Raw genomic sequence first — 23,720 nt, 5'->3', positions numbered from 1 at the left:
CTACCTCATTAGAACTGACTCAAATGTGTTCCTTTTGTATGGCGCAGTAATATTCCATTGTATATATGCACTACAGCTTCTTTATCCATTCATCTGTTGATGGACATCTAGGCTGCTTCCATGTCCTAGCTATGGTAAATACCAGGTTTTCTGGTTTTACTGACTCGGGGGTGCCTTGTGACTACATCTCACAGCCTACACCTGTTTTCCTGTTTCTCCTACTTAGAAAACCACCAACAGCCTCTCTCTCTCTCAGGCCAGAACACTGAATGTAACAAATGCCATGAGAGAGGGATACCGTGCGAGACCAGAAGCTGTGCATTGGAGTTGAGCCTGGCTTTGTTCTGCTTGTGTGTGGTCATCGGCACTTCACACTCTCAGTTTGGAGAGCTCTCCTCCGAGCTGGTTAATCCTCTCTTTGGTCATCCGAGTATCTCCTTCACTGCCAGGAGCATCCCTTAGCTACCAAGGAAGCTGTTATTGTCCAGAGGCCTGGCTTCTGCTTGAGGAAAGGAGAACCCCGGCTGGCTTTCCCAGCTATTTAGACAATAAAAGGGTCCTGGTGTCCTGCTCCAGGGGGCAAGCTCCTGCACCCTAAAGTGTCCTCCTCTTTTCCTCGGATTGAGCCAGGCTTCCTACCTGAATGCCTGAATTCGTTTTTTCAGCTCCTTTTAAAAAAAGTGAACCCACAATTCAGAATGAAAAGAAAGTGAAAGTCACTCAGTCAGTTGTGCCTGACTCTTTGCGACCCCATGCATGGACTGTAGCCCACCAGGCTCCTCTGTCCATGGGATTCTCCAGGCACGAATACTGGAGTGGGTAGCCATTCTTTTCTCCAGGGGATTTTCCTGACCCAGGGATTGAACCTGGGTCTCCTGTATTGCAGGTGGATTCTTTCCTGATTGGAGCCACCAGTGAAGCCTGATTCAGAATATATAGCCCCATTTTCAAAGATGAAGTCATTCTTTCTATCACTGTAACCTTTCAACACAGGAAGCAACATTTCTGTCCCTGGGGGATGGCCCAGAAACCATCCACTTACAAGTGTCATGTACATTTTTCTAAAAGACCCTACGATAGTCTTAGCTCACTTATAACCCCAAGGCTAAGACTTTATAATAAAACAAAACAAAAATTCTTGTTTACTAGGAATCCAGCCATCCTTCAGCCTCTCTAGAAGTCTCAACACTCTCTAATCGTCCATTTTGAAGGCAAATAGACACCAACCATGGCCCTTAAACCAGATGGCGGGGTCATTTGCTTTGGCATAACTTTCTCATGACCAGAATCTATCATTCCATAATGAGAAAGGATTTCCAAAGTGCAAATGATCCTTGAGGGAAAGAAACATGTAATAAATACTTTTCTGAGGAGGATTCTAGAAAAGGTGGTGGGAAAAGAGAACCAGGAAGCCAGTAGCTTTGGGGGTCGGGAATGTCAAGGAGGAAAGTTCAGGTGCTCTAAGATGACGCTAATGTATCTTTACCCACCTAACAATATTCTTTGTTCCTGGAGAATTGGTTTCAATGGTCAATACAGGACAAGTGCTGATGCAGCTTAACTGTTTTTCCCAACTCCTGTAGTCCTTAGCATCAGGGTCTGTCTAGAGACTTAAAGTCAGTTTCCTTTTTTTTTCTTTTTAAACTTTTTATTTTGTATTGGAATATAGCCAATTAACAATGTTATAATAGTTTCAGGTAGACAGCAAAGGGATTCAGCAATACATATAAATGAATGAATATGTACACTGTAATATGTATATACGTAAACAGTCAGACACAACTGAGTGACTAGGCACAGCACAGCACATAGAAAGGACGGTGTTAGTCGCTCAGCCTCATCCTACTCCTTGCAACCCCATGCACTGTCGGCTGCCAGGGTCCTCTCTCCATGGGTTTTCCTAGGCAAGAATCTTCCTGATGTAGGGATGGAACCTGAGTCTCCCACATTGCAGGCAGATTCTTTACCATCTGGGTCACCAGAGAAGTCCCTGGGTCAGGAAGATTCCCTAGAGAAGGGCATGGCAACGCACTCCAGTATTCTTGCCTGAAGAATCCCATGGATAGAGGAGCCTGATGGACTACAGTCCATGGGGTCACAAGGAGTCAGACACAACTGAGCAACTAACACTTTTATTTTCATGTATATATATTCTCCCCTAATAAAGTCAATTTCTAAAGTGCCAGGAATTTGAGGTAAAGGAATGCTTATTTCTCCAAAGTCCCATGTCCACCTATTCTCTTCCTGAAGCCATCTGATCCCCTTCAAGAGCCGTGGGCTCCACAGCCTTTGTTGGACAGTTCATTCAGTCTCCTCCAGACTGTAGTATCCTCAGTGTATAGGAACCTCTTTAGGCGGGAGCTGCATTTAAACTAGCTCCTGGCACCCGACCACCTCCTCCCTCAGGAAGTGGATTTGGCTTCCACCTCTTCCAGGAGGATGTTAGGAGAAGGGCTGACCGAGAATTAAAATAGCCATCATATGTGCCCCGCTCAGGCTTGCATACAGATAAGCGAGTGAAGTTCGTTCTCGTGTTCCACCCCCTGCATTCCAGCCCGTGGTGTGGATCCAGAGGCAAGGTAACCAGGACCCTGGCTATCTTACTGTAATCTCGGAATTTTAAATGTTTATACAGAGGAAAGTCCAACTGACTCATTCATCTAATCACTTCCGAGAGAGAGAGAAAGAGGAGTGGGGGTACGCCAAGGGGCCAGACTGAGATCCCCAAGAGGCCAGGCCCGGAGTCAGCCCTGTGGGCATAGCTGCGGGGTGATGTCAGGACTTCCCGAAGCGGGTCCTTGTCATCACATGGCCCGACGTGTCTCCAAGGACAATAGCCAGCGCCCTACACTCCAGCAGCTCCCAGCGAGCCCTGGGAGATTGGCGCAGGGGCCCTGGGTCACAACACAGAGCCGATAGACTCTGCTTGTTCCTGCGGCAGCCAGATAAGGTGACCTCTGTCCCTCTTCACCGAGCCTGGCCTGAACCAGGCAGGAGAAGGGGGAGTGCACAGCCTTTCCTGCGATGTCCCTTGTGCTCTGGGGAAGGTCTGCTTCGCTTTCCCAGAATGAACCTCTTGGTGTTTCTGGCTCCAGAGTTGTGCTGACTTTTGCACAGCTAACCACAGGATCAACTGCCTCTTGGGTGGTCTTTTTTAAAATTTTTGATCATGGTGAACTTGAGACAAGCAGACACTCCTACCAAAACCAATAATAACAACAACAGCTAGAAATGATTGGACGCTTGTGTGTCAGGAACCTTGTGAATAACATATAACATATGTCAACCTCAATGCTTTTTTATTTTAAGAAAGCTATCTCATTGATTTTTTTTAAATACCTATTTATTAATTTGGCTGCCCTGCATATTAGTTGTTGTGTGCTGGGCTTCCCAGGTGGCACTAGTGGTAAAGAATTTGCCTGCAACGCAGGAGATGTAACAGACGTGTTCGATCCCTGGGTCGGGAAGGTCCCCTGGAGGAGGGCTTGGCAACCCACTCCAGTATTCTTGCCTGGAGAATCCCATGGACAGAGGAGCCTGGCGAGCTACAGTCTATGGGGTCACGAAGAGTCAGACATGACTGAGTGAGCATGCACTTACAGTGTCAGAGTGGAAAGGACATGCTGATTTATGACCGCGACAGCAGGGCTCCACGGTCCTCCCACGCCTTCTCTGAGACAACGGCAACAAGACTGTCGTGATCCCCTGCCTCCTTTATTCTCACGGTCAGGGTGTCACGTTCATTCCCTCAGATCTCAAAAACTCAAGTAAAAGATGTCGTGAAGGATGGATCTGTCCTTAGCACACATGTGCAGAAAAAGGGACATGGCTGATTTCTATGTCATCAGCCCCACCTCACCCACCAGCCCAGCAGGTCTTAACATGTTCCCGAAACAACACACATCTGACAACCTCGCTGGAGGAAAATCCATTTTGCCACCCCCTCTGCTGGGACTCTGAGCATCTGAAGGCTGGACCTTCAGTCTTAGCTCAATCTCTAGAGAACTGGGACCAGCCTGGACCTTGTGATGACCTCCTCTACAAAACAGGGATGAGAGATTGCAGTCCTTACTCTGACTTCCTGGGCCATTCTGAAGCCAAACATAAGTTGACTGTTTCTGTTACTGCTGCCACTGCTAAATGGACTGCTGATTTGAACTACTATCTTTTGTGTGTGTGGGGCTGGGGTGGGGGGAGTTGTTTGTTTTTTAGTGTTTGTTTATTTATTTGGCTGCACTGGGCCTTAGTTGCACACAGGATCTTTGATCTTCGTTGCGGCACAAGGGATCTTTTTTGTTGTGACATGTGAGATCTAGTTCCCTGACCAGGGATCAAGCCCAGGCCCCCCGCGCTGGGAGCATGGAGTCTTAGCCACTGGCCCACCCAGGGAAGTCGCACAAACTACTGTTTTCATCATTCGTTATCTTTCCACTTAAAATCATTGAAGGGGAGTAGTCAGGGAATAAGAGAAATTTTCTCTCTTTTTCCATCCCCACCCTTCTTATGATATTTCTACATGAGTTAGAACCCTTGGACAACTTTGTGGTTTAATTAATTCACTCTCATTTGTATGAGTTTCAGATGTAATACTCTTGTATGGAGTGGGGAGTGGGGGTTGGGGGGCAGGGAGGCAGGGGGTGAATTCTTTGTCACATGAAGGGTCAGATCACACAGAGAAGATCCATACCTGTTCAGACTGAAGGAAGTGGGGAGGGAATATAAGATGCTAAAGCTCGGCCATCAAGGGTTCTGTTGGGCAGAGGAGGCTGACAGCCGCTGGGGGCTGGCACAGTCAGTGCTGGGCTCTCTGAGTCGGTGTGCGCTCAGGCCCTGTACCAAGTAAATCCCAACAAAATGCTGCAATTTCTGGGGATCAGTTCAGTTCAGTCGCTCAGTCATGTCCAGCTGTTTGTGACCCCGTGGACTGCAGCACACTAGGCTCCCTGGTCTATCACCAACTGCCAGAGCTTGCTCAAACTCATATCCATCAAGTTGATGATGCCATCCAACCATCTCATCCTCTGTTGTCCCCTTCTCCTCCTGCCTTCAATCTTTCCCAGTATCAGGGTCTTTTCTAATGAGTCAGTTCTTCACATCAGGTAGCCAAAGTATTGGAGCTTCAACTTCAGCATCAGCTCTTCCAATGAATATTCAGGACTTATTTCCTTTAGGATTGACTGGTTTGATTTCCTTGCTGTCCAAGGGACTCTCAAGAGTCTTCTCCAACTGTTCAAAGTATCAATTCTTCAGCACTCAGCCTTCTTTATGGTCCAACTCACATCTGTACATGACTACTGAAAAGACCATAGTTTTGAATAGATGGACCTTTGTTGCAAAATAACGTCTCTGCTTTTTAATTCACTATCTAGGTTGGTCATAGCTTTTCTTCCAAGGAGCAAGCGTCTTTTAATTTTATGGCTGCAGTCACCATCTGCAGTGATTTTGGAGCCCAAAAAAAATAAAGTCTGTCCCTGTTTCCTGTGTTTATTCATCTATTTGCCATGAAGTGATGGGACCAGATGCCATGATCTTCGTTTTTTGAGTGTTGAGTTTTAAGCCAGTGAGGAAGACTTAATACCCACTCAACCCCAATTCCCCTGCCCAGCTGGCCCTGAATAACACATGTCATCTTTTAAACAGGGACAAAGCCTTCTTTAACAATGATGTATGTATCTATTTACTTCCTTGGCTGTGTCGGGTCTTGGTTGTGGGACATGAGATCTTCCATCTTTGTTGCAGGTTTTTTAGCTGTGGCACATGGGATCTAGTTCCTAAACCAGGGATCGAACCCAGTGCCCCTGCATCAGGAGTGCAGAGTCTTAGCCATATGGGACCACAAGGGAAGTCCCAGGACAAAGCCTTTATTTAATTCCACAAACAGAAGTAGGAGTTGAAATGCCAGTGAAAACATGTTTTCTTAAGTAAAGAAATTAACAGGTTGAGTTACAATGGAAGCATATTCATAGAGGCTTCCAGAAGGACCTGCCGGGGAAGATCACACAATCCCCTGGAGAAAGGGAAAACAGTATAAAAATTCCTTCACGTTGTGTGAAAACAACAAATTGAGCTTCTTTGCCGAGTCCAGGGTTTGCCATGAGAAAAGAAGGAAGAGAGTGAGCTAACTCTGGACCCTTAAAATAGAGGGTGGGGGCAGGGGTGCAGTGGTCTGAGACCAGATGGGAGAGAAAAGTGACCCATAATTGCAAAGAAAAAGCAGACATTTGTCAAATAACCCTCTGTTAGAAAATGAATCGGTTTCTGACACACACATAAAAAATACTGGCATGTATTTATTTCAGATGATACATGAACAGATGTTTTATATTCTTCTCTGCACTTTTCTATTATTTCAAATTTTTATAGATACAAATAAGGGCCCTTTGGGAAATAAAAGTTGAAAACTAAAAGTTCCTATTAAGACAGTCGAATACGGTGTAGCTGTTACCAAAAAATTGAGGCTGATCTCTATGTGTTCACATGCAAAGATCTCCAAGAAGCACTGTGGAGTTAAAAAAAAAAATTTTTTTTTTAAAGCAAGTTTCAGAATGGTCTATTTCACCCAGTCCTAACTGAATGAAATGCTTTTTAAATCCGTGTGTGTCTTGCTATATGGATAGAATTAAATCCGGAAGAAGAAATAAATCATTAATGCAAGTGGGATTATTATATACCTTGTTATGTTCATTTCATATGGTGCAAATGAATTTTTATAAGTAAAAATTACCTTTATAATCATAGAAAAGTGACATTGAGTTTTATAAGGAATCCTGGAAGCCGAGAAGCAGCGGGGCCGGTCCCCTAGCCTTTCCAGATTAGCAGGCTGCCCAGCGACTGGAGTTCTCAGCGGCTCTGTGCTTGCCCGGCCTCCCTCCTGACTTGACGCTTGCGTGTCTGAGTGGGGGTCCGGGACACATGCCAGCAGCGGTGGCGGTGACAAGCCCCAAACCACGTTTGTTCCGTTACTTCCAGCTCCTTTCCAATCTCCCCGGTGAGAGCTCCTCTCTCTTATCTGCCCAGAGCTTGAGTCAAAAGTTCTTGTCAGTGTGATTGCGGAACACCGGGCTGGAAAACTTGCTGATAATACATAAATTCCTTTCCAAGAGCTGTGCCTGCAAGCGGGTCAGGAGGGCTCTGTGGCTTCGGTACATTTTGTACTCTGCACTTGGATAATAAGAGAGGAGATCTGGTAACTAAGAAATGGGAGGGACATTCAAGGATGTGACCACAGTCCCACCTGGTCTGGTAACCCCACTTCCCAAGCCCAGGCCTGGGTTCCCCTCCCAAAACCATGCAGGCTGCTGGGGAAGAATCTGAACATGTGCGAGTCGCTGGGGATTTCCAAAATAGACACAAAGATAAGAGGAATAACAACAAAATCCAAAGAATTAAAAAAAAATAATGAAGATCACGCTCCAGTTTCTGAGACACATTTATGGCTTTTTATAAACAGATATGCGTTTGTTGAATGGGGCTTCAGAACACTCTGGTGACATTAGGCCTCTTCTGACATTTAGAAATTTAAATTTAGGAGCTCCCCTGGCTTATCCTTAATAGCAAAGTTTGCAAAACATTTCGTGCTGGGTGCCTGCTTTGTATGTGAACACGATGCAAATGGCACGCCATCACATCAACTTCACCTCTTGTAAAGCCCGAGGGAGACAGGGGGCCTTCTCCCCCAGTGGCCCACATTCTTTCCTTCATCTTCCCTGATTTAGCTCCAGAAAGATAGGGGTTCACATAACAAAATGTGCAGGAATGGATCAACACTAAGTAAAGGTTGACAGGTGATGATAGACCTCTAGTATGTCACTCAATCCTCCCTGCCAAACATGCCACTTTTATAAATGCAAGTCCCCCTCTACGGAGTAAATAGAGGAGAGACCAAATCATTTTAAATCTACCTTCACTCTTACCTTGGGCTTCCCTGGTGGCTCGGACAGTAAAGAATCTACCTGCAGTGCAGGGGAGCTGGGTTCCTTGAACTGGGAACTCTGAAGGCAGCGGGTAGTGCTCCGAATGGGGGCGACATCTGGAAGCTTGTCTGCTGACCCAGTTCTTGGCTTCCCCTCCCTCAGGGAACCAGGTGACTTTCTCCAAGTCGGCGGATGCGTTTGCCTTTGAGGAGGACAGCAGCAGTGATGGGCTTTCTCCAGATCAGACTCGAGGGGAAGACCTCCAGGGCTCAGCGGGATCCCCCCCGGACACGAAAGCTACGGAGACCCCTTTGGCTGGTCCTCGTGGGACAGTCCAGGTAAACAAACCCCCTTCCAGCCTCCTCATCTCTTCAGTCCTGAAATCACGGCTTCCGCAGCGGGTTTAGCATAGAGACCTGAGAGATGTCTCTTCACAACACATCGTCCTGTTGCTAACTCTCACAGTGTTCAGTTCAGGGTTCTGTGTGTGAGGGCAGGAGCTTCCAGAAAACACCAAGAGAGAGAGTCCCCAGAAATATGTCCTTTGACTTAAATTTTCAGTATCTACTCGGCCAAGTAGATCTCTTTTATCTCCGTTTTTGCAGACAAGGTAGAAATGAGGCTCCCGAAGATTTGACAGTCAGTCGACAGTCTCCTGGAAAGAAAGGGCCACTGCAGGACTGGTTTCAAAGCTCACGGTCCTTCCTGTGATTGAGTTGCCACTGTAGGATCTGGGGAGCAGGAGCTGGAGGTGCTGGTGGTTGTTGTTCAGTCACTAAGTCATGTCCAACTCTTTGTGACCCCAAGGACTGCAACACACCAGACTCCTCTGTCCTTCACTATCTCCAGGAGTTTGCTCAAATTCATGTCCATTGAGTCAGTGACACTATTTAATTCATCTCATCCTCTGCTGCCCACTTGTCCTCCTGCCCTCAATCTTTCCCATTGGAATCTTTTCCAATGAGTTGGCTCTTCACATCAGGTGACCAAGTATTAGAGCTTCATCTTTAGCATCAGTCCTTCCAGTAATATTCAGGGTTGATTTCCTTTACGATTGACTGGTTTGACCTCCTTGCTGTCCAAGGGACTCTTAAGAGTCTTCTCTAGCACCACAATGGGAAAGCATTGATTCTTTGGTGCTCAGTCTTCTTTATGGTCCAAGTCTCACATCCGTACTTCACTACTGGAAAAACTGATTGGCTAAAAAGCAGGAGCCCAAGCTGCTCCTGCCTTTAGCAGTTGTCCACACGCCAAATTCTGCAAGGGCTGCCTCCAGCCCCAGCCCAAACATAGCACTCCCCTCTTTCTGGACAAATCTACAGACTGTCCAGACATGATAAATATACGTTGCAAATACTATTAAAAGCACATTTATAAAGAGCAGGATGATAGCTGTCAACAGCTACTGCCATGATTAAGCACCAGCTGCGTACCAGGACCAGTGCTAGGCACCTTGTGGGAGTTTTCTATCAGATGTTACAGAGAAGGAAATGAGTTGATGAGGCTGGGTAGCTGTGTGGCCCTGGGAGCACCACAGACCACCCCCCCAACTCTGGAGCATCCCCTCTAGAAGCCACATCCAGCCTTGATGGCACTCCCCTCTGCCTGGCAGGATGGTATTCCTGGAGCCCCCAGAGAAGATGAGTGTGAGCGTCCGCACAGGAGGAGGGAGAGGAGGGGTCACACTCGTGTGACAGCAAGATGTGAATCTTCCACCACATTCCGACTCTGGAGAGAACCCTCCACCCTCAGCCCCTTCCTTTCAGGAAGACCTCACTCCTCTTGGCCTCACAGGAATTGTTCAATGACTTGAAATCAGATACTATATATATATATATATATATATATATATATATATATATATATATACACACACACACACACACACATATTGACTATTTTTATCACTTTTTATATTATTTTACATGGGCCTTCCCTGGTAGCTCAGTGGTAAAGAACCTGCCTGCCAATGTAGAAGACATAAGTGATGTGGGTCTAATCCCTGGGTCAGGAAAATCCCCTGGAGAAGGAAATAGTAACCCATTCCAGTATTCTTGGCTGGGAAATATCATGGACAGAGGAGCCTGGTGGGCTACAGTCCATGAGGTCGAAAAAGAGTCAGACACAGCTTAACAACTGAGCATACGTTATTTTATATATTTTAATTATATATAGATATCTTATATCTTATTTTTATTATATATAGATATTTTATATCTGTGTGCACTTTTAATTTTTAAATTGAGGTATATAATTGACTTATAACACTGTATTAATTTCAGGTGTTCACCACAACTGTTTGATACCATATATGTCATGAAATACACTGAGCAATGTCAGGCAAAATGCAAATATATACAGTATATACAATATCAACTGTAGGACATAATTGTTGGATATTATATCTACTGTATATATTGTGAAATATAACATACATGTGATGTGTGTGTGTATATGTTACATCTGATGTAACATATACATGTGATACATGTGTGAATTATGTGTGTATTTCACAATATATATGATAGATACAATATATCATCATGTATATTGTGAAATGATCACCAGGATAATTCTAGTTAGCATCCATCTTCATATATAGTCACAAATTTTCTTTCTAGTGATGAGAGTCTTTAAGATCTACTCTTTTAGGAACTTTCAAAGAGACCATGCAGTCTTGTTAACTATGGTCACCATGCTGAACACAACACCCCCAGGATTTATTTATTGGATGTGTGTGTGTGTTAGTAGCTCAATCTGTCCAACTCTTTGTAACCCCATGGACTGTAGCCTGCCAGGCTCCTCAGTCCATGGAATGCTCCAGGCAAGAATACTGGAGTGAGTTGCCATTTCCTTTTCCAGACGGTCTTCCCTACCCAGAGATTGAACCTGGGTCTCCTACATTGCAGACAGATTCTTTACTGCTGAGCCACCAAGGAAGCCCAATTTATTGTATAGCTGGATGTTTGTACTTTTTAAACCCATATGAGTTGAAAACATTTTTATACTGTAAAGCATGCAGGGATCACAGACAGTTTCAGGAGTTATTTACCATGACCCTCTTTCCTGAAGCTGTACTGTTACCGGTCATTGTCAGGCCCTTCTTCACTCCATCAGAGCAAATTCAAGGCTGCCAGGAGGAAATGTGGAACAAGAGGGAGACAGAAGACAGAAAAAGCAGAGCCAAAAGAGCTGCATGTTTGTTGTGCAAGAGTTTATAATCAAAGCATTCTTTCTTCCCTGCATCCTGAGCTTCTTTGCAGCCCAGCGTCTTTGATAACATCAAACAGTACATCAGGCCATTTGTATTCTTATTGCTCTGATAGTAAATTCCTCAGCTTCTGATTTAAAGATGGTTTGGGCAGAAGACACACGCTTTTCTTTTTCACCCTTGAAGTGGGGAAGAAGGGAATGAGCACTGAGCAATGTCAGGCAAAATGCAAAAATCATTTTGCATCAGTTAATCCAGCAGCCTCAAGTGAGAGAGGAGGGCATGGGCTCTGAGAGAAAAGGATGCTACAGACCTTTGACACGTGTTCAGGCAAAGATTGGGCAGCTCAGGGGCCTTTTCTCAAAGTCGTGGCATAGGACTGTGGGGCAGGAAGAGGATGCTGCGTTCATTTCTGCATCCTCTGTGTGTAGGAACGTGCCTCTCATTAAGGTTTTCCTGATGCTGCACCCCTACACACACATATTTATATACACAGACATACACACAGACACACAGGTATGCACACACAGACACACATGCAAAGGAATGTATATACATACACATATGCACACATACATTACAGAGGCATACACAGAGACATATATGCAGACACAGATACACACATACACACACATACCTACACACAGATGGAAATCTGCCAACCCCCTTCTCATCTAACTTTTTCATTGTCCTAACTTTCCCCCAAAGTCCCTCCACTCATTCCTCCCGCTTCTTCTCTTTTTCAATCCCACTGTCAATTCCAACATGTAGACCTCACTGCAAGTAGGTGGATCCCGCCCATAGGGTGACCAGATGTCCCAGTTCGCCTAGCCCAAGCCAGTTCTACACTTGTTGGATGGAATGATTATTTACCATGCCTGCTTTCTCTCTTAAAAAGAGTCCTCAGTTGGTTGACAGATCATGTACTTGACTCTCCACCCCTGGGGACAGAGTCTGAGGTTCTCCTCAGATAAGAAGCTGGGGTTGACGCAGCAGAGCTGGGGGACAAGGGTGGGCGCCTCCACTGCAGCATCCCCGTGTCACAGTTTCTGCTCCTGCATCCTAATCAGGCTCAAATTTGGATTTTCAGGATCCAGAAGATGAGAGGAGTGACCCAGCCCCACACCCCGGCAACCAGCCAGACCCGGGCAAGCAGGGGCTTGGCTCCCTGGGTACCCCCATCACTGCACACACAGCCGTAAAGGTAGGATGGGCCAGCCTCCACGCCCGCCCGAGCATGCAGCTCACAGGGCCATTGCGGGGCAGAGTGTGCTGAGTTAGGTCTGGCAACGGGGAGAGTCATGTGGACCAACGGATGGATTCAGTCCACTGGGAGCATTGCTAGACAGGGGTGGAGAAGTGGGCTATCAATGTACGTGGACCAAGACGCTCTTGCCCATCAGGGGTCTTCCCCGCCGAAGAGAAGCGTCTGTGGCTCCTTTCTTTGGGCTCACAGTTCAGCCAGCACGTTCCTGACTTGAACACCTTCGGTAGCTTAGCCTAGAGACAGACACTGACTGCAGAGCACACAGGATTTGCACGCGCCGTAACACAGGTATAGATAGGACAGTGGCTTTTCCACAAGGGAGGCCAGCCTGAACGGAGGCCTCACATTCGCAGGAGGCACAGAATAAACAGGATCGCGTAGCTTGGGTTTAATTTTCTCAGCACTATATCTAACAATTCACAGGGTACTTTCTCCTCAGTTAACTGGTAGTCATTTGACTTTTTTCATAATATTTTATCCCAAATAACTTCTCATTGACTTGGGGGCATATTAATATTTTCTCAGCTCTAAAGCTGGCACTTAATGCTGAGATGATTCTTAAGAAATACTCTTAAAAGCTTGTAAGCTGAGTAAGAATCAGTGTTAAAGTAATGGCCCTGCCACCCCCTCCACTGCATACACACTAAAGTGGTCTTCTCTTTTTTAGTTCTGTTTGTTTCTTTATCTGTGCTGGTCATCACTGCTGCATGGGCTTTTCTCTAGTTGCGGAGAGTGGGAACTGCTCTCTAGTTGCGGTGCTCGGGCTTCTCCTTGCGGTGGCTTCTCTTGTTGCAGAGCACAGGCTCTAGGGTGCTCAGGCTTCTCCTTGCGGTGGCTTCTCTTGTTGCAGAGCACAGGCTCTAGGGTGCTCGGGCTGCAGCAGGTGCAGCACATGGGCTCAGCAGTTGTGGCCCTTGGGCTTAGTTGCTGTGGGATCTTCCTGGATCAGGGATCGAACCCGTGTTTCCTGCACTGGCAGGCAGATTATTTATTTACCACGGAGCCACCAGGGAAGCCCACAAAACTAGTTTTCATGTTCTGAATGGATGACAGGCATTTCTGATTCCCAGGAAAGCTCTCCAGACTGCAGTGGCTTAAACCCAGCCTACAATCCACTCTTCCCTGGTGGCTCAGCTGGTAAAGAATCCACCTGCCAATGCAGGAGACACAGGAAATCTAAGTTCGATCCCTGGGTTGGGAAGATCCCCTGCAGAAGGGAACCCACTCCAGTATTCTGACCTGGAGAATTTCATGGACTTGTCCATGGAGTCGCAAAGAACGACTTTCACTTCACAATCCACTCAGCTCAACAGCTTTGAAATTATGTGGCTACTGGTGAATTTTGTTCATTACAGGTAGAGGGAAGAGACATATTGACTTGGGAGAATATTTATATTTTAATATTAATATGATTCAGTGATTTCCACCATTGGGAGCAAAGAGAAATTGTATTAATATTTCTACTGAAGTGTTTAAATTTTGCCTAATGCAAAAGAGTTGGAAAAGACCCTGAAGCTGGGAAAGATTGAAGGCAGGAGGAGAAGCGGACAAAGAGGATGAGATAGTTGGATGGCATCACCGACTCCATAGACATGAGTTTGAGCAAGCTCCGGGAGTTGGTGACGGACAGGGAAGCCTGGCGTGCTGTAGTCCATGGGGTTGCAAAGAGTCAACTGAGCAACTGAACTGAACTGAATGCAAATGAGCAGAGCCTTCAGCCTCTTCGTACTAAGAAAGTGTAGTAATTGTCCTGAGAAAGGACAATCAATTTCAATGAAGAGTCATGTCAAAAATATGCAGCTATACAGTTCCAGGTGTGCTTCCCATGTGACGCTAGTGGTAAAAAAAAAAACAAAAAACAAAAAAAACCACCTGCCAATGAAGGAGACATAAGGGATGCGGATTTGATTCCTGGGTTGGGAAGATCCCCTGGAAGAGGGCATGGCAAGCCACTCCAGTATTCTTGCCTGGAGAATCCCATGGACAGAAAGCCTGGCAGGCTCCAGCCCACGGGGTTGTATGGAGTCAGACATGACTGAGCAAATGAGAGCAGCACACATAAAGTTCCAGTGATTCAGAGTTCCATGGGTTCCGTGGTCTGTGCTCACTATCTGGAGGAAACGGTTTGATTTACAATACATTCGGAATGCTCCGAGTCTCTGTGATAATAAGGCAACAAATAGAGAAGATGGCTGAGCCCCTGATTTAGTTGCTTTAGATGCAAGGCTGCAGCTTCCCCAGACAAGCAGGTCCTAGGAGGAGTGGGAGCAGGGCAGAGCTGACTGCAGGAGCTGGGGGAAACTCTCCCAAGAACAGAAGGCTGACTCATTACCTGGAGCACTAACCCATCGATGACTGAGCAGGGAGGAGGGCCCCTGGCCCATAGGAATCCTTGAGCTAAGTGTACAAGAAGCCTTCCTGAGAACACACACACAAAAAAAGGCTTTGGTGGACGGGCACGCTGAATCAGAGAAAAGCAAATCCAATAGGTCACCTTCAGATGTGTGTTTCGTGGTTAAAATGGGAAAGCTTCCCTGTGACAACCTGCCTGCTGGCTATTCAGGAGCTCCCTCTTCTGGACACTGCTGGTACCACACCTTCCCCTGCCAGCTTGTTCTCAGATTAAGACCCTTCCATCATCACATCCCTGTTCATTTCAATCTTCTGTAATACAGTCAGGGATTGGAAATGTATTTTTTTTTTAACTGAATGAAGTACAGACCTATTGTTTCTCAGTCTCTGGAGGTCTTTGGATTTCAGGGACAGGTTATAAATATAATCACACTGTCCTTTGAAATCTTATTGTTTCAACAATATATTTTACCATCCTCCCATTGGTTACTGAAATCAAAAGTAGAGAATATTTTACCCAACTTGCAGGTCGGGGTCATTGAGATATGGTAAAGTTGGATAACTATACCACGTTCAAAAATGTGTCTTCACTTCCAGGCCTCTGTCCTTAACTTTTTTCAAGGATCCAAACCGTACACCATGATTGGTAACTTCTGGAAAGGTCTCAGTGGGTGACTTGTCCTTCCTGTAGTCAGCGAAGAATCTTTAGTTCAGAGGGTGTCACTTCCTGATCTTATATCAGTATTTGGTGGGAAGGGGAATTGATTTAGAAGCAATAAGAATCTACCTTTTGGGTTTTTAGAGACAGCCTTAATTTTATCTCCTTTTATGTTGTTAATAAGTCAGCTCACGAGGAGCTTCACTAAAGATGATGTCACGTATACAGACGAAAGAACCTTCTTGGGACCGCCCTGGCGGTGCAACGGTTAGGACTTGCCCTTTCAATGCGGGGAGTGTGGGTTCAATCCCTGGTCAGGCAGCAAAGATCCCACATGTCTCACGACCAAAAAACCAAAACAGAAACAGCAGTGCAACAGATTCAATAAAGGCTTTAAAAATGGTCCACAGTGAACTTTTTTTTTTCCCCCAAAAAAAAGAACCTTCTTATGAACCTAACCCAAGAACAGAATGTCGTCTTCATTAGTCATCAGGTTTAGGTTTTAGGTTAGGAAGCTGGCCTCAGTGAAACATAGACTTACCTCTGTTCTGGGAAGGAAGTTCCCTGAAGCCACTTCTAAGACTCAAGACTTCCTGCCTAAGGAGTGTCCATCCTTTGCGATGTATTTGCATGGATTTGTTTGTTAGGTACCTTAACTTCCAGGATCTCATTGTGCCTCCTGTCTTTGCTATATTGTGTGTCGGGGTTCAAGGACACCCATCAGATAAAATCTAGAGGTAATATTCCTCATGCCAAGCCGTTCCCATCCACCATCTAAAAGCACATGCCGTCTCTCCATCCGCTTTGCAGTCCAAGTCCTTGAGTGACAGCAAGAACCGCCACAAAAAGCCCAAGGACCCCAAGCCAAAGGTGAAGAAGCTCAAGTACCACCAGTACATCCCCCCGGACCAGAAGGCGGAGAAGTCCCCTCCGCCCATGGACTCTGCCTACGCCCGGCTGCTCCAGCAGCAGCAGCTCTTCCTGCAGCTGCAGATCCTCAGCCAGCAGCAGCAGCACCGCTTCAGCTACCCCGGGCTGCACGCAGCTCCACCCAAGTAAGTCAGCCAAGCCCGGGGCGGGGGTGGGGGCACCTGGGGATGGAGGCTGACTGTGGCTTCTCCATCAGAGGACCCAGCGAGTCCCACACCGCACCACGTCCTGTGGTAGGGTCGCCCAGTCTTCCCCGCACCACCAGACACCAGCTGGGTCGGGGGGTGGGTCCCGCAGTTCAACTCAGTTCTGATGCCCTCTACCCAGAGATGGTGTTGGATCTCAGTCTCACAGCTTGAGGGCTTAGTCCCCCAGGACTGGCCCCTCGCCCTCCAGACACCAGTCACAAGTCCAAGTTGTCACCTGTCCTTCTGACAGACCAGCTATTGACTGGACTTTCCAATAACCTCTTCCTTGGGTTCCAATTAATTTCCTAGAGTTGCTCACAGAACTCAGAGAAACATTTTACTTATTAGACTACCAGTCTGTTGTAAAAGCATGTAGGTCCTCATGGGAGCAGCCAGATGGAAGAGAGGCCTGGGGCAGGGTACATGGGAGTCAGGCAGAGCATCCATGTCCCTCCAGATACAGCACTCTCCCCAAATCTCCACCTGCTACACAACCCGGAAGCTCTCCAAATCCCATTCTTTTGGGTTTTTATAGAGGCTTCATTATGTTATTGAGTAGATCATTGGCCTTTGTGAATCAATTCAACCTCCAGCTATTTCTCTCCCCTAGAGGTCAGGGGTGGGACTGAAAACTCCAACTCTCTAATCACATGATTCAGTCTCCAGGCCACCAGCCTCCAAGCTTAAGTGGCTTCCAACAGTCACCTCATTAGGATAACAAAAGACAGCTTTTGTTTTCAAGACTTAGGAAACCCCCAGGGTTTTAGGAGCTGTGCCAGAAACCAGGATGAAGACCAAATATATACATTTCCTATTATAAATCACAATGTCATATCCCCATACATAAATCTGACTGTATTTTCAGTACCTCTTCTGTGTTTGTTTTACAGGGAACCAAATGAGCAGATGGCCAGAAATCCAAATGCGTCTTCAGCACCATTGAGCAATACCCCTTTGTCTCCTGCCAAAAACAGCTTTTCTGGACAAACTGGTGTCTCCTCTCTCAAGCCAGGCCCACTCCCATCCAACCTAGATGATCTGAAGGTATAGGGTTTGGCATTATTTTGTTTTTTTAAAACAAATATTTTTAAATTATTTATGTATTCATTTGGCGGTGCTGGGTCTTGGTTGCGGCATGCAGAATCTTCAGTTGCAGAGTGTGGGATCTAGTTCCCTGACCAGGGATGGAGCCCAGGTCCCCTGCATTGGGAGTACAGTCTTAGCCACTGGGCCACCAGAGAAGGCCCTGGTGTTCAGTCGCTCAGTTGTGTGTGACCCTTTGTGACCCCATGAACTGTAGCACTCCAGGGTTCCCTGTCCTTCACCAGCTCCCAGAGTTTGCCCAAACTCATGCCTATCCAGTCAGTGATGCCATCCAACCATCTCATCCTCTGCTGCCCCCTTCTCCTGCCCTCAACCTTTCCCAGCATCAGGGTCTTTTCCAATAAGTTGGCTCTTCACATCAGGTGGCCAAAAGGGTTAGAGTTTCATCTTCAGCGTCAGTCCTTCCAGTGAATATTCAGAGTTGATTTCCTTTAGGATTGGCTGATTTGACTTAAAAATTCATCAACAATTAAAACACCAGTGAATGTATAAAAGAGGTGAATACAAATCTTTGTGCCAAGCAAGCCTACACAGCATAACAGTCTGAAATTTAAAGTAAACTGGACTGAACAAGTATTCATTTTATTTTAGAATATGAGCTGCATTATTTAATAATGTAGTTTAAATTATTCAGTGCCAGAGCAGATTCTAAAAATGAATGTAGAACTCATTAATTTTAAGTAATTCTAAATTAAAACAATAACGAGTTGCCATTTTTCACTTTTTCAAACCAGTGAATATAGAAGAAAATGGCAAGACAAGGCTAGCCAGGCTAGGGGGCTGAGAGCATATCTTATTGCTTGTGATATAGTCAGTAATTGCAATCCTTTTGAAGATAATTTTTTAAGTAACTCTTAAGGTAATACATATTCACTACTGAAATATGATAGTGTATAAAAAAAGTATTTTAAAAGACAATTGACTCACAGATTCTATAGTATTTCCTTTTAGACTTAAAATATTTGTGAATATGTTTGGTTTTAAAATAATTACTGAGTATATACTTCTGGCATGCTTTTCTATTTTATTTATCATGGACTTTTTCATAACTTTTAATATTTCAGTAAGGTTTTTCTTTTTAGTACTGGCATATCATTTCTCCACCTCATTGACCTCCATCTATTGGACTTTTGCTTCCAGATTTTTGCTATGAAATGTATAATTCACATACACATTTAATTTCTCTAGTTATCTCCCCAGGCTGAATACACAGGAGTGGAACTCCTGAACCTAAACGCATGACTGTTTTTGAAAGCTCTTTGTCCGTGTTGTCACATTCCTGTCCTGAATGTCTGTGCCAATCTGTTCCCAGAAGGAGTGTGTTAGGGCAACACCCCTCAAGCCGGCACGTGCCCAGTGGTCCACCTGGGGCTCGCGGTCAAATGCAGATTCTGATTCGATAGGTGTGGCGAGGGCCCTGAGAGTCTGCATTTCTATCATAAGCTCCCACATGCTGTCTGATGCTGCTGGGCCCATGGTCACACTCAGAATAGCAAGGTTTAAAAAGCTTTTTTTTTTCCTTAACATTTTTATCGGAGAAGGCAATGGCACCCCACTCCAGTACTCTTGCCTGGAAAATCCCATGGACGGAGGGGCCTGGTAGGCTGCAGTCCATGGGGTCGCTAAGAGTCGGACATGACTGAGCGACTTCACTTTCACTTTTCACTTTCATGTATTGGAGAAGGAAATGGCAACCCACTCCTGTGTTCTTGCCTGGAGAATCCCAGGGACAGGGTAGCCTGGTGGGCTGCTGTCTATGGGGTCACACAGAGTTGGACACGACTGAAGCGACTTAGCAGCAGCAGCAGCAACATTTTTATACAATTATTTTTGCTGCTACTTCACTGACACAAAGTGTTATTATTTATTTCTTTGTCCATCTGGTAAACGCAAAGCTATGTACATATTTATTTCTTGGAATATTAGCTGGTACTCAGATGTTATAGGTCATTTTTCTTTTAATTTTCTTAAAAAATAATTTTTTTTTGATGTAGACCATTTTTCAGGTCTTTATTGGATTTGTTACAATATTGCTTCTGTTTTATCTTTTGGTGTTTTGGCCACGAGGCATGTGGAATCTTAGCTCCCCAACCAGGGATCAAACTTGCATTGGAAGGCGAAGTTTTAACCAATGTATTGCTAGGGAAGTCCCCATTTTTCTTTTAATTTTATCTTTTGTTTGTGAAGGGTTGGATCATGTCCATTACCCAGTTTTAGTTTGGGTGTCAATATTTTCCTGTGGATATGCTGAGCTTACTATTATTTTCCCTGCTTTTTTTCTTTTTTTTTTTTTTAATAAGATGGCTATTTGTATTTTCTCCCAGTATTTTTGACCTATAGTTTTCAGTTTTGTGGCCAGTATTTTTATTATTAGTCTCTTAGCTTTGAGGTTCAAAAAGACCTTTTTGTACAAAACATCACAAGAATATCTCCCTATTGATTTCTGGCTTTTATATTGAATTATTGACACTTAGGTATTTGATACGTTTTCCATTTTGATTACAAAAGTAATATGCTGATGAGGGCTATTTTAGAAATGCAGACAAAGAGAACTGTTGTTAGAATTTTAGCCTGTTTTTATCCAGACATTTTCATCTGCAAGCAGAGGTTTAGATATATATACACGTACATGTATTTATAGGCTTCCCGTGGTAAAGAATCCACCTGCCAATGCATGAAACATGGGTTTGATCCCTGGGATACGAGGATCCCCTGGAGAAGGAAATGGCAACCCACTCCAGTATTCTTGCCTGGGAAATCCCATGGACAGAGGAGCCTGGTGGGCTACAGTCCATGGGGTCGAAAAGAATCGGACACGACTGAGGTGGCTAACACAACAGCAACAGACATTTATGGATATAAATGTGGGGTTAAAATAATTCCTTGTGAGTCCACATAACAATAAAGCAAGAACCTTGCACCAACAATTGTGAGGCACTACTCCAAGCCCTTTGCAAATCCTAAGCCATTTTCATTCCCACAAAACTGTGTAAGAGAGGTACTGTCACCCAATTTCACAGAGCGATCACTGAGTTGGGAGGAGGCAGGGCCAGGATTTGAACTGATGGTCTCATCTCTGCACACACTTCTCTCAGTATATGACTGTTATCTAGCCAGTCACTAAAATTAGGACATTCATGGCAATGCAGAACCGTGATGCTCAAAACTTGGTCCTGGCACCAACAGCATCCTCCAGGAACTTGTTTGAGACCCGGCTTCTCAGTGCCCAACCCAGACCTGCTGAATCAGGAACCCCATGTCGGGCATGGCTCTGCTCTAATGCTCTTGCCAGGTGTGGGGAAAATGGGGTGAGCAGGATGTTCACCAAGGGCACAGAGGTCTTAGCATGTCAGGCTGCCCTGTGTTGCTGATTAAGGGTTGATGTCTAAACCCAGGCAGGTACCAGCTTTCTCACCTGTTAAGTGGGGGCAAGGACCAGGATGGGGATTGCAAGGCAATAGACCAGATAACCCCCGTGGTTCATCTAAGCTGGACATTTCTATAATGTGAGACCATGAAAACATGGTGTATGATTTTTTTTTTTACAAATCATTAAAAATATGCAAGATGATATCAAAATCGTTAACAAATAAGAGGACATGTTAGATTCCATTTGTGACATCTTAAAGCTGCCGTAACAATACTTAAAAAAAAAAAGTTTGTCACTAAGCAGCATTAACACCAGCCTGGTTCCTTCAGGTCTCTGAGTTAAGACAACAGCTTCGAATACGAGGTTTGCCTGTGTCCGGTACCAAGACGGCCCTCATGGACCGACTCCGGCCCTTCCAGGACTGCTCTGGGAACCCTGTGCCCAACTTCGGTGACATCACGACTGTCACCTTTCCGGTGACACCCAGCAATGCGCTGCCCAGTTACCAGTCCTCCCCCTCCACCGGCGCCCTGTCCAATGGCTTCTACCACTTCGGCAGCACTAGCTCCAGCCCCCCAATCTCACCCGCCTCGTCTGACCTGTCTGTGGCGGGGTCCCTGCCGGACACCTTCAACGACGCCTCCCCATCCTTTGGCCTGCATCCCTCCCCGGTCCCCACGTGCGCCGAGGAAACCCTCATGGGCAGTCTGAATGGCGGCTCCATGCTTCCGGAGCTGGACGGGCTGGACTCGGAGAAGGACAAGATGCTGGTGGAGAAGCAGAAGGTGATCAACGAGCTCACCTGGAAGCTGCAGCAAGAACAGAGGCAGGTGGAGGAGCTGAGGCTGCAGCTGCAGAAGCACAAGAGGAGCGGCTGTCCCGACAAGAAGCCGCCCCTCTTCCCAGCCGCCCCCATCAAGCAGGAAGATGCCGTGTCCAGCTGTCCTTTCTCATCCCGGCAAACAGCCGTGAAAAGACAGAGCACCGGCTCGGAGGGCCAGCCGCCACCGCCTCGCGAAGACGCTCAGCTCCTGCCCCTGGGGAGCACTCACTGTGCAGAGCCCTCGGGTCAGACCAACATACTGTCTTCCACATTCCTCAGCCCGCAGTGCTCACCGCAGCATTCGCCCCTCGGGGCTGTGAAAAGCCCACAGCACATCAGTTTGCCCCCATCGCCAAACAATCATTACTTCCTTCCCCCATCATCAGGCGCCCAAGGAGAAGAACACAGGGTCTCCTCACCTGTCAGCAGCCAGGTGTGCACTGCACAGGTAAGAACTGGCCCCGTGCTCTTCCTGAAAGTGTGATGTGAATTTACAACTGCTAAGGAGCTGACCTTGGAACTTTGCATGGGGAGGGTTTGCTAAAAGTCTGATAGTAACTCCCGGGCACCACGATCCACAAACCTTTACAGTCAGACAAACTCACTTACGAGACAAGGATGGCAAACTTATTCTGTAAAGAGCTAGATGATAAATGTTTTTTCTTTGTGGAATGTACAGTCTTTGTCACAGCCACTCAGCTCTACCTCTGGAACCCCAAAGCAGCCATAGACAACATGGTAAATGAATGCACATGGCCATTCCAATAAAACTTTATTTACAAAACAAGCTGGGGTCTGGATTTGGCTCATGGGGCTGTTCCCAGGACCCCTTGGTGTCAAACTTCATTGTAGGCCAAACTAACCCATCAAGAGGGCCAAAGGGAAAGTTATCAGACCTTACTGTTCTCTCTGAGTAATGGTCTGTAAAGTGCAAATATTTACCTACTGTGTGCCAGGCTCTGTTCTAGTATCTGGGGATTAGTGTTGAGCTAGCCAGACCAAAATTCCTATTCTCATGGAGAGACAGACAGTGAGCAAAAGGTCTAAGTAAAGTATTTAATATATTAGAAGATGAAACATCTTACAGAGAAAAAGCAGACAAGGGAGATGAGAAGTTTGAAAGTTTAAATGGAAGGGCCAAAAAATAAATAAATAAATAAATGGAAGGGCCAGGAACATCTGAAGGGGATAAAAGAGAAAACCTTGTAAGTGTTTAGGGTGAAGGCATTATAAGCAAAGGAGGAACAGCAAGTGCAAGGGCCTTGTTCCAGGAGCCTGGGTGGGATAGTCCAGGACCAGAAAGAAGTGTGGACGGGAGCAGAATGAAGGGTGTCATAGGGATGGCTCAGAAGAACATCCGGTTCAAAGACTAGACCAAGGGGAGCATCCAAGACTTCCTCTGTCCATGAAACCGAAGAATTATTAGAAAAGTCTAAGTCTCTTTGAGAAAGAAAATTACAAAGGTTCTGAGATCTATGTTATTAGGAAGGGAATAGGAAAAAAAGTTAATTGGATCCCTGCCATGTGCCAGGTATTAAGGGGCAATGTACAGGACTTCCCTTGTGGTCCAGGGGCTAAGACTCCATGCTGCCGATGCAGGGGGCCTGGGTTTGATCCCTGGTCAGCGAACTAGATCCCACGAGTGGCAGCTACAAATCCCCTATGCCACAACGAACGTTGAAGATCTCATGTGCTGAAACTAAGACCCAGAGCAACAAAATCAGTCTATCAATAAGTCAAAAAATAACAATAAGATGATCTTTAAAAAAAAATCACATTGTTTTTTTTTTCAAAAGAGATATGTATGTGAGCAACTCATTAATTGTCAAAACAGCCTTGAGTGAGTGAGTGAATGAAGTCGCTCAGTCGTGTCTTGACTCCTTGCAACCCCATGGACTGTAGCC

At 45.8% G+C, this 23,720-nt stretch overlaps 1 protein-coding gene across 2 annotated transcripts in view; it reads left to right on the top strand.

Moving 5' to 3' along the window:
- Positions 1 to 23,720, top strand: part of MYOCD (myocardin) — an 89,591-nt gene that overhangs the window by 50,297 nt on the left and 15,574 nt on the right. For both annotated transcript variants that reach the window (XM_055576481.1, XM_055576482.1), the window contains exons 7-11: positions 8,076 to 8,251; positions 12,215 to 12,328; positions 16,212 to 16,456; positions 17,410 to 17,563; positions 21,323 to 22,264. In XM_055576481.1, coding sequence (XP_055432456.1) covers positions 8,076 to 8,251; positions 12,215 to 12,328; positions 16,212 to 16,456; positions 17,410 to 17,563; positions 21,323 to 22,264 — 1,631 coding nt within the window. The remainder of the gene's footprint in view (positions 1 to 8,075; positions 8,252 to 12,214; positions 12,329 to 16,211; positions 16,457 to 17,409; positions 17,564 to 21,322; positions 22,265 to 23,720) is intronic.

This window comes from Bubalus kerabau, chromosome 4 (genome assembly GCF_029407905.1).
Source record: "Bubalus kerabau isolate K-KA32 ecotype Philippines breed swamp buffalo chromosome 4, PCC_UOA_SB_1v2, whole genome shotgun sequence".
Lineage (NCBI taxonomy): Eukaryota > Metazoa > Chordata > Mammalia > Artiodactyla > Bovidae > Bubalus > Bubalus kerabau.
The sequence above is the reverse complement of the archived record's forward strand: the minus strand, read 5'-3'. Positions and strand labels throughout refer to the sequence as shown.